The sequence below is a fragment of the Stegodyphus dumicola genome, chromosome 5 (assembly GCF_044657685.1).
Source record: "Stegodyphus dumicola isolate Sdum_Otavi_A_Nest chromosome 5, ASM4465768v1".
NCBI lineage: Eukaryota > Metazoa > Arthropoda > Arachnida > Araneae > Eresidae > Stegodyphus > Stegodyphus dumicola.
Window position 1 is genome coordinate 216,875,978 of NC_140772.1, and position 12,192 is coordinate 216,888,169.

The 12,192-nt window shown below is 31.5% G+C and overlaps 1 protein-coding gene across 1 annotated transcript in view; it reads right to left on the bottom strand.

The window, feature by feature from the left end:
• The window catches only part of pyd3 (beta-ureidopropionase pyd3), a 32,026-nt gene that overhangs the window by 3,145 nt on the left and 16,689 nt on the right, over positions 1-12,192 (bottom strand). The window contains exons 6-11 of the mRNA XM_085817666.1: positions 8,976-9,090; positions 6,881-6,962; positions 4,657-4,699; positions 4,538-4,565; positions 1,521-1,560; positions 1,307-1,393 (exon numbers count right to left, since the gene is read on the bottom strand). Of these exons, the coding sequence (XP_085673792.1) occupies positions 1,307-1,393; positions 1,521-1,560; positions 4,538-4,565; positions 4,657-4,699; positions 6,881-6,962; positions 8,976-9,090 (395 nt within the window). The remainder of the gene's footprint in view (positions 1-1,306; positions 1,394-1,520; positions 1,561-4,537; positions 4,566-4,656; positions 4,700-6,880; positions 6,963-8,975; positions 9,091-12,192) is intronic.

The window sequence follows — 12,192 nt, forward strand, 5'->3', positions numbered from 1 at the left end:
CATCTGATCGCTAATACTTCTACCGAGTTGGTCGATACTGTTTTCATTATTTTTAACTTAACCCCTTGGGTACAGATTTATTTGAAAAAATATTTGCACATGGAATGGATATAATTTTTGGTTGTGATTCATCAATAGCTACTTCACTATCAGGAGTATAAAGGTAACAAAATTTATTATTTAGGTAATCCACTATATTTCTAATCTTTCTTATTCTGTCATATTTATTTTCCTTTTCATTATTCGTAAAATGTAGATAGCTTAAAATATCAAAAAAACCTATCGCGTGGCATAATGCTGGCAAAAATTGGAGTACTTATTGCATTTATTTTTTTGACCAATACATATGCATTTTTGGCTTCTTCATTTGCGACATCAAGATGCATAATGCAATATAAGCTTTCATTTCATCAGAACTTATGGGAAGTTTTTTTTTTTTTTTTTTGTTACACAACCTTCTTTTTCTATCACTTGTCTGGCACATCTATTTGTCTCTTCTACTATAGTGTCCCAAAAATCTTCATTCAAGACTTCTTTCAAAACATCTAAAGGCGTAGCATTACCACCTAGTCTATGCAGGCTCAAAGGATTAATTCCAGATATTTCAGAAAAACTTTTTACATCGGCTACACTTTCTTCTTCCCAAATCCATTCCTCTGATACTCATTCACGAGAAGATTCGCTATCACTGCTTGATAGACGTCTTTTGCGTCTTCGAAACCTTGATATTATATTACAATTGTCATCATTTTCTAGTTCAATATTGTCTTCATCACCTTAGCTTTGTATTTCATTGTAATTGTCAATTGCAGAATCACTAAACAATTCTTCTTTAGATTTCTCAAAGTCACTTTCACTATCACTACCATAAAATATATTCCTTGTTTCTGACATAATGGGGCAGTGTATCACAAATAATGTTCACCGAAATACTGTAATCGCCTCTTCTATTATGACTGATACAAGCTACAATGAAATGAACAGAATTGTGCCTAACCTCAAATAACATTTTAGACACGTCATCCGCTCCTATTGAAAACAAGTGAATGATGTCTCTCAAACATCAAATGTACCCAAGAGTTTAATTTTTGGTTTGACGTCTTAGACACGTCATCCACTCCTAGAGGGGAAAGTTAATGTTTCTCAGACGTCAAATGTACCCAATGGGTTAAATATGAATTCAAGCCACTTTCTCTTAAAAGATCCTCCACAAAGAGATCCCTTCCCCTAAATAGCCCTATTGTGCTATGCCATTATTAAACAATCTAATCTAATATGATAAAATATAAACTATTTTTAATCTCACCTTAAATCCCCATTTATCTTTCATTTGACGACATAAGTTCAAATCCATTTCAGCCACTAATAATCCATCCTTCAATCTTGAAAGGCCCTAAAATTTCAGAATTTCTAAATAAGATTCTATCAATGTTTTAAAAATCCAATTTACAAAAAAGAAATTTTGAATTGCGTGTTTTAAGAATGAAGGTTTACCAAAAACAAAAAAAAACTAAATTTACCGGAGTTCTGCTTCCATCAGGACCTGCTATATAGCTTGAACCTGTAAAGTGGCAACTTAAGTATTAAATTCTCATATCTTAGTACTCTGATGCAAAAATTAAGATATTTAAGTACTTTAAATGTCTTTTCATAACAGTTACAAATAAATATTAGCAACAACGTATATGTACTCATTTCAAGAACTCTTGATGATCTCAAACAGATAATTTTATAGTAAAGAATTATTATTTAGCTGTTTTGGATATTTAACCCCAGGTAGGCATATAAATTAAAATAAATCCCAAGTAATATATTTATTAAGGAAATTGCAGCGGCACTGAAATGTGAAGGAAGGACTAAATGGTTTAGTTATCAAGAGTAAGTTACATTGTAATGACAAAAAATACGAATACTCAGAAAATTCTTATATTTTACATGAACCTATCATGAATTACAGAAAACAGGAATGCATACCATTTCTCTTCTCTGTATAACTGAAAGTAACTGGATGCATTTAAATGAAAACAAGGCTTGTTTTCATTCATAGGTGGCAATGATTTTAGTATATCCAAAATTATTATCCTGAACATCTATGTTATGTAAAATGTCACATTTCACAAGTTTTTCAATGACAGCAGACATAAACGTACTAAAGTGTATGTAAAATGTCACATTTCACACGTTTTTCAATGACAACAGACGTAAATGTACTAAAGTGTATTATTATAATAAAAAGCTATTGCAAACTATAAAAGTTCTGCAAACATTTCAAGCATAGCTAGAACACAATAAATAAAAGAATTACACTGATTCAACTAAATTAATTATGCAATAAAGATATTAGCTACAAGTAAAGTACTGCTTGTGTAAGTTAAAAATAATAAATTCAGTTCCATACAAAATTAAGAGAATTTGCACATTATGCCATATTTCTGAAAAACTAATGGACAAATTTTAATGAAATTTAGTATGCATATACATTTATAACAGAGAAAGAGACCACTCAAAAGTCATTTTATGTACCCATGATTATGAAGTAATGTTCATAGTGCATGTTAATAATATAGAGTAATGTCCAAAATCCATGTTATCACATCGAAGTAAAAATAAGTCTAAGATGGAGTATGCTCCCCTCTCACAGCCAGCTAGGTCACACAGCATGATGGCATACTGTACAGGAGGCAACTGAGAGGGTTCCTATTCCACTCCTGCAGCAAGGCAGTTTTCAATTCCTGAATGGTTCTTGAAGGGGGATGGTGACATGAAATTGCCCTCCCAAGAGAGTTCCAGACATGCTGTATAGGTCTGAGATCAGGAGATCTAGCTGGCTAATCCATGTGGTGAGTATCCTCACTTTCCAGATGACCATCTAGCAGCTAAGCTCCATGTGGACAAATGTCGTCATCCATTAACAGCAACTCAGGACAAATTGTGTCTTTGAAATCACAGCCCCACAGACACACACATGTATGCTTATGACTTTGAATATTTGCATAATTACTATCTTTGTTCAATGCTTTTCATAAAAACAGACATAATTTGCAAATTCTCTTAATTTTTCACATGACTGTATAAGTGCTTAAGACAGCTAAGATTTTAATAATTTTTTGATTTATCCAATTTTTAGGCTATTATCTTTAAAGTACAGATAAATAAGTACAGATGCAAGTACTTATCTTGTCCCAAGCAATTACATCTGATGTCAAACTAGATGAAAGACAATCTGTTTAAAAATTTGAAACACCCTTTCAGTAGAACTTGAAAGAAGTGGCTTGTAACAGAAAAATTCATGCTTAGAGTATAAGCAATAAAATACCAGCACAAAGTAGTAAAATTGCAAATTACAGGGCAGTTCTGATTCCAGTTACACTTTTAACTTTTATATATTACATAATTAATACTTAATTATGGCCTCTACTTATCCTTCAATTTTATTTTAAATTATATATTAAGTAACTAATGCTTACAAGTAACTAATGCCACAATGCATTACAAGGGCACTATTACATGAAGTAGATTACACTTTCTGCATTACATGGGATTTCACAGTTAGCACTGGAACATAGTCAATGAGTGATCAGATTTCCATTTTTTTTAATAGCTGAACAATAAGTCTCGAAATGCAGCAATATTTAAATAAAAGAAAATGAGTTTAAATTTATTTTCATTGAAACCAGTTTTAAAGATTACATTATTTAAAGTATTTTGGAGAGAACGGCAAAACAAATATTTAGAGCAGTACATAAATTTAACATAAGAAATACATATTTTGCAATTAACAATAAGATGAAACAGTGGACTATGTATCAAATGTATGACACTGGTTATAAAAGAAAATGGGTAAAAGTGCAAATTGCCAAACAGACATTTGTACTGATTTAGATGGCATTTAGCTCTTCTTAGGTTTCTGATTGTGAATTATTTTTTAATTTCAGACCGCTTATGTTTAATTCTTCAAAATTTGGGGAGGAAAAAAATTAGGAGTTTTGACATATCATATATCCCTTCTTTCCAACACTTGTATCATTGCATTATTTTAAGATTTGAATTTTTACAAATATTTATGAATACACATTTTTTTAAACATTTTGAAAAATATTATTTTACTTTAATTTAAATGCTAAAGCACATTTCAAGACAAGAAAATGGCTATACTGCATTTATGCTGTATGCAAATTTTTTTTTTTTTTTTTTTTTGTCTTTGGTCACAAATTGTTTTTAAAGTTCAGATTGCCTATATTTTATTCTTCAAAAAGGGTGGGGGAAATCAAACAAGATTTTTCACATATTTTATATCTCCTTTCATTAGTGCATTATTTGAAAACTTGGAATTTTTACTTATGAATGGACATTTATTTCTAAACATCTTGAAAAATGCTTTTTTCCTCTTCTCCAGAGGGCATCTCTACATTATTTTGATCATTTTATTATTTATCTCTACATTATTTTTACAAATATTTCATATAAAACATTTTGAGCAACTTAAAGTATTGGACAGTTATATTTTTAAGAACAGAATTAATAAGAAATTCACTTCCCATAAAAATGTCCAAAATCTTTGTGCGCTGAAAGAAAAATAGAAATATCATTAGTTTAATATTTTAATAATATATTATAAAATAAAATATGAACTTTCTTAATTATGTAAATATATACCTGGTTTGCCATTGCCTGATGTGAACACATTTGGGAAAACTTCCTGTTTGGGAAGAAAAAAAAAAAGAGATTTGCCTCAAAATATAATCAGATTATAAAAATGGTTAAAATAAAAAAATATAAATTAATAATCATAGGTCTAGTGGGTCAGATCATGAGATATATGAGGTCAGATCAAAACATGCAAAACTGCCCTAAATTTATGTATTCTTTCAAATCACTTTTTGCCTTCTTTTAAAAAAAATAAACAATGAAAACTTTGAGTTTATTTATTACACTTAGACTTCAATTACCTTGATAATATGTACCTTGGGAGATTCAAAGTATTTATATTGATATCAAATTCTTCAGTGGAATTCTTACTTTAAAAGCATCGTAAGTTGCATGAAGATATATTTGACTTAATATTGTAACTTAAGATTTTATATTCAGCCCAAAATTCCTGAATGAGTGAATTGGGTTACTGTCATCCTGAAGAAGCTGCCAGTTCATATCTCACAACTTTATGGTCTTACCATGTACTGCCTCCAATTTACCAATAAATAACTGCCATATGAATTCTATTATATACATTTTAGAGAGCACATTTGTATAAACCTGACTGGGTGACAGTCACTCTTAATCACACTATCTGGAATATAAGCCACATGACCTATGTAATAAAGACCAAATTCTCATTTCTGTGTTTTATTTATATATTCGTGTAAAATAATCACCAGTCACTATCTCGAATGATTCCAAATTCTGACTGGCTGGGTAAGATATTAAGGCAACTCACATCAAGAAGCCTGGAGCAAAACTATATAGCCTCATGCACTTGCAGCAAACTGTGATGCAAACAATAAGGTCTGATGAAGTGGTTTTAAACCTTTTTTTTTTTTTTTTTTTCTCTCTCCATTCACCACTTTCACAACTGTTCTCTATCCTATACTAAATTCAGAAAATATATTGTTATGAAATGCCTGGCTGCCATAGGATAGCTTCCACACAAAGTGGGGTTAGGGTTGCCAGAGTTGGCACTAAATTGCTCATTTGGCGACAAAATTGGAGATATGCCATAGAGAGGAAACATTCTAGAATGAATTCTTACTGGTGTTCCCAAGAATGTTTTCGAATGCAGGTCAAAAGCTATAAATACTCTGCCTGTATACAGACTAGTGTATTGTGAAGCATAGTGAAGAGTATCTTGAGTTCAGAGATTAGCTTGAGAGCGACTAAACCGAGTTGGAAGGTGCATTTTGCTGCTTTTTTTTTTTTTTTTTTGTAAAGCTATCTTAACCATTGTAGCCTGAAGGCCGATTGTTTCAGCTGTGTTGCTGATCGTTTTAGTGTGTTTATCGTAGTTTTTCGATCACTGTAAACATGTCTTTGGAACTCCCCTGTGTAATACTGGCAAATAAATTGTGTTTTGATTCTTCATCAAATGTTGTCATCAATCATTCTAAATTTACAAACCCATAGAATGCAACAGTATATATATTTTTTAAACTTTATATTATTTTATTAATGTGTTTTATGAATTAAACAAGAGCATAAAAGTAAACAGCCAAATAAAACTGACCACATTCCTCCCCTGACACTATGAAATTTCTCCCAAGGGGGAATACCCACTGGTTGAGGATCATATATAAACTGTATGTATAGGCCTTCAAATACAAAACAAATTAATCATACAGTATCCAATACACAAAATTATACACAAAAAATACATTATACACAAAAACTCTTTTAAAAATATAAAACAAGAATTTATCAAAAACTGGCTAATTATTCTGCTTCTATGCAGAATATTAAACAACAGAAAACAACAACCTAAACAGAATATTAAACAAGCTAATATACATAAAAAACTCAAATGTTCAAAAATATGTATTAACACCAGACTTAAAGCAGAAATATAAAGTAGCATGATTAAAAGAATTTGCAATTTAATAATCACAAACATTACACTCTAGGGAGAAAATAGTTCTGCACTTGCATCACATAATCCAGTTTTCTTATCTTTGTGAAAACTTTTCAGAAGTTTTAGCTTTCCATTAAAAAAAAAAAAAAAAAAAAAAAAAATTACACTCAAATACCAAGATTTCCAGCATATAAAATAATGCTACTTGATAAGCAAGAAAAACTTATCGTATTATTTTACATAAAAATTATGCATTCACATTAAGTCTGAGGGTCGTCAAATTTCTTGTGAGGTAGGGGGAAAAAAAGCAAAATAACTTACAGTTCCTACTCTATTGATTGCACAAGTAAAATAACTATTGGCTATAGCTGCACATCTTGCTTCAACTGGCCACAATGGTTCACTTCAAAGATAAAAAGAATACTTAGATACTTTTACACACAATATATATTTTTGCTCTGAATTCCACAAATATTAAATAAAATTACTATTTTACATTACTGCTGCTTTAACAACAGACGTATTTAAACATTATGTGATTTTCTGACTCCACAGAGTTATAGAAGTACAAACCTTTTACAGAAGGTTACTTGCAAACACAAGGACATAATACATTAAAAACAGTAAAATGCTTAACACTTTTTATCAAAATATATGCTAAAAACAGTGCTGAGAGCATGCAATTTCAAATACACAATTATTTATTCATTCTAATAAATTTATTATCATTTTCTTCAACTATATCACAGTTCTGAGAATAATATTACACAATATATCAAAGATAAAGTGTTTAAATATGTACATGTTTATGCAAACTTGTAAAATTCTACATAATATAAAATTATTTAATCTGTACATATATATCAGATTTCGGAAATTAGAAGGGAAGATTGATTTCTTTACCAGATGAACCATCTCTCAAAAGCTATCTCATGAGACTCTCCAAATGAATTTAAAAGAATTTTCCATTTTGATAACACAGAAATCTCTATTATACACTTATTTATGCAACCTGTCTCAGTTGTATATTTATTCAGTTATAAATTAATTCTACTATGGTTCAAAAACTACCTCAGTTACAACTGTGAAAACTTATTTGTTCCACGGTTCATTGCTACTGATTACAGCTTTCAATGAAAATTCATTATAACTTTTTAAAGATCATCATCGAGTTCAGCTTGCATTCCAGTTATGCAACAGAATGGAGCAAATAAACACAGCTCATTTCATGACATCTCAAATGTGCTCTATTAGGTTAAAATCCGGCGAGTTAGGTGGCCAGAATATTAATTAGAATTCATCCTTGTTCTCTTCGAACCACTCCAGCACAATTCGAGCCTTGTGACATGGGGGCATTGTCCTGCTGGAAGATTCAATTTCCAGTTGAGAAGACAGATGCCATGTAAAGGTGCAACTGATGGATAATTATGTTCAGACAGTCCACAGCTTTAATGATCTGTTCTACCACAACATGGGGAGGGGCAACTATTCATCTGGAAGACAGCGTACCCCAGTATTACCATTGATGTAATGAATGAGAAATCGTGGTTCATCCGACCAGCCAACTGTTAATAGTTCCAAGCCCACTATAAAGTGTAGTTGACAATGACATTTAGTCAACACAGGTAAATGAGTGGGAAGTCCGCTGAACAGTCCTATATCCAACAGCATCCACTGAACTGTGTGTTCAGAAATACTTGCACTTGGACCTGAATTGTATTGGGCTGCCAGCTGAGCCACTATCTGGCACCAATTTTGCTGTGCCAAGGAGGACAGTCTGCAACATCCTTTTTCTTTCATGACATGTGGATGTCCAACACCCTGGCATTTACTACTGGTTTCATCATCATTTATCCACTTTGCATAAATACTAACAACGACAGATAGTAAACAACCTACCAGTTATGCAGTTTTGGAGATATTGTCTTCATGCCATTACAATCTATCCTCTATCCAATTCGCTTAGATCAGCAGCCTTTCCAATCACCTTGTCAAAGTAAATGCAAACCTTACCTCCTCCAGTAAGGGTTAAATACCATTCCCACTTAATCATGTGACCCCATGTCATCCAAATGAGTTCATTAAAAATGTGTGGCTGGCCGTAATATTTTGGCTCGTCAGTGCATACATATATATGTTTGTATACAGAAAAAATAACTTGTGAAAAATGAATTGTAACACATAACTGATTTTTAACATGACATAAGCTGTAAAGCTAAGCACTGATATATATATGGAAGTAACAATGCAAACCATCATTACCTGAATAACAGAAACAGTTTTATTTCTGTTATGAAAGTAATGATGGATCATATTTTAAGTGCACCTAATTACAAACTGCTCTGAAAAGCATCATAACTTATTATACAGTATGAACATAAGAAAGGGAGTGAAAGAACTGTAGAAACTTGCATACCTTAATTCATCAATAGTAGCTGATGGATTAAAAACTATTTCAGCTCCATTTATTCCATAAACCATCCAGTTCTGAGGATGATGTCTCCCATAACAGATATTTACAGCAATTTTCCCTAAAATTTCCAATGTCGATTACAATGTTTACATTTTTTTATTAAAATCAAATTTTAAAAATCATCATATTTTAAAATCAATACAAATAAAATTTCCTGTATTTATCATTGATATTTTATTAAATTATGCTTCAGAATTCAGTTTATAAAAAAATTCTCTTAATTTTAAGCATTATAGTGTGGTTTTGCAGGTTGTGATATATTTCTACTTGAACAAAATCATTAACAAAGGAATTTAACATTTCCTTTTTCAATACACAATTACATTATTACTATTTTATGGAACAGAAAAATAAATAAAGAATCAAGCTGATTACATTTTATCAAAAATTCAACCCACACAGATGTTAAATATCTTGCAGTTTATGAATGTTATGTATTAGTTGAACAAAGAATTGTGTAGTTTAACATACTGCTTATTATTTTTTCTGAATTTTCACTTTGCTTTTTCTTATGTAGTATTCATAAGTTGTGTCATATCTTCCAGAGTAAGTCTGCTTGACGCTAAACCATCTGGGTTCTAGATTTATCACTGGCACAAATTGTTCAACCATATTTGAAAGAACCACTTCATATTCTCTATTTCAGGGTTTCCTAACACTATGCCCGCGGGCAATATTGGCACCCGCCGATCATTTAATGTGTCCCTGCCACTGTGCGATCACAATAAAAATGTTTTTTTTTTTTAGTTTTAAATAAAAATCTATGTTAAAGTTTTCTCACTTTTAAAGAAACAGAAATTGCGTCCAACACAGATACCAGCACAAAGTGAAAAGCAACTGATCTCTCTCTCTCTCTCTCTCTCTTTTTTTTTTTTTTAATGTTCATGTACTATTAACTCTATTCAACTATAAATTCACCTTGAAGAAGTAAATGGTGCCTGTTGTTTAACAGATGTTCTAAAATATGCTCTTAGGGACAAAAAGGTTGGGGACCTCTGCTCTGATACAAAACTGTAGTAAACCTTAATGGTGGGACAGGTTTTACTTATTTGTATTATTTACAGTTGAAAATATGAGGTAAAAGCAAATTCCCATCCCAGTTCTTTAGAGCATAACATTTTACAGGTGTCTGAAATGAAATCTGTTGGCACTTGAGATACTATACTACCGAAAATCAAAGATCATATTTCAAAATTGAAAGTTAACATGGCAAAAACTTCAACAGAATTTCACTGTGTCTTGGATGAAGGGTGTGCTGGTCAGGTAGTGGACTGAAGTATAACTTTAGCTATTAATTTTCTTTCAAGATGTGCTAGTCTTACGAGATGCTATAAGTAAAGACTATGATATACATGAACAGATTAACAGATTAAAAAAAAGATAACATCTGTGGTAAGGAAGGAAGAAAGAAAGAAAAAAAAAAAAAAAAACAGCAGTATCAATGGAATCTCTGTAATGTATGAAATGTCATACATTACAGAGATTTCACACCATCAGTATACTATATTTTGACCTTTGTAGAAAAGAAAAGTTTATGACCAAGCAGTTCCTCATTGTATTATGAAACAAAATTGAAATGAAAATCTGATAATGAAGGTGAAAGATTTTTGCTTTGAATAATGGCTATTAATGAAACATGGAATACAAACTAAGTTAGAGTTGAAATTACTGCTCTTTCTGGGAAAAAGACCATCTTCTCTTGTGATCCCCGATTTTGATAAGTAAAATCTTACGTGAATTAAATAAAACTCTGCCTAGAATTACTAATGAACCAGCACACAAGAGACAGATTCATATTACTGTAAGTAGTTACAAAAATTGTGCAGGAAAATGCACAACATTAAACTGACTTGTTAAGGACTGGCTGTTCAGTTTTAATGCTAATGCATGCTATATAATGAAAGTTGTGACAGATATGGATTGAAGCACAAATAGAAAATATTTTACTTTGCTCCGAAGCAAAGAGGGCTACTTAGAAAGGCAGTTATGAGAAACTGCCTCAAATGAAATAAACCTCACAGGGTAGGAAAAATCGGAATGTATTGCATTTTAAATTAACTTTATATAATTTGTTTCATAAAACATGTTGGTTTTTGAACTGCATACTAGTTTTTTGTTTGAAGGTTATAAAGCACAATCTTTAACAGTTTCATTTATCTGCTATTACTTTGATTAACTCAGCATTTGTTTGGTTTTTCATTTAACTACCATGCAGCTGCTTATCAAGAAGCAATGCATCATAATTGTGAAACATCATTAGAGAGATGGAGAGTGTCATGCAGAGATAATTCATAAACTTCATGGGAACTTTGGACACAATAATACTCTCACCAAAATGACAGTTAAGAAATTCAAAGAATCTCAGTCAGTTGCAACCAAAAAATTTTACACATAAAACTGCATAGATCAAATGGAATAAGACACTGCAGTGTAAATTGTGTACCCCAAGAAATTGCTCCAAAGTCATTCACAACAATTGGGAATATCAACATCATCAAAGCAACAAACGCTGATAAAAGAACTTATGCACTTATCCAAAATTAAAAATGACCAACAATTTAAGTACCAAGTGTATTTTAACAAAAGAAGATGAAAGTAACAATTTTTCAATATTTTTCATTCATGAGGTACATTTTCACCTGTTCGGATTTGTCAACAGATTACACTGCCATATTTGTATTTAAAAAAAGGGGGAGGGAAACTCTAAGGATTTAAGAGCATCAGCTGCATTCCATGCTACCCGTACTGCTTGGTGTTGTTCGGAAACAAGACGTGTGATTAGCTCTTTCATTTAAGAAATGCATTTATAGTAACAGTGAACATTATCATGTCATGACCACAAACTTATTGTTGCATATTCTGTATGAAATAGATACCACAAAAATATGCAGTTTCAGCAAGATAGGGATACCCATCACCTATCCCATGAGATTTTTGTGACAACCTTACAAAAAATTTCCCAAGAGCCTGATCTCATTGTGTAGCAGAGACCCAAAATAGTCTGCAAGGCCTTCTGACTTTTTTTATGGGGTCAGGTCAAATAAAAATTTTACATGTACAAATCACACACTATTCCTACACTGGAATGAGAAATTCAACAAATCACTAGTGAAACAACACAGATGTCTGTGAAAGGATCATCATGAATTTTGTTAACAGA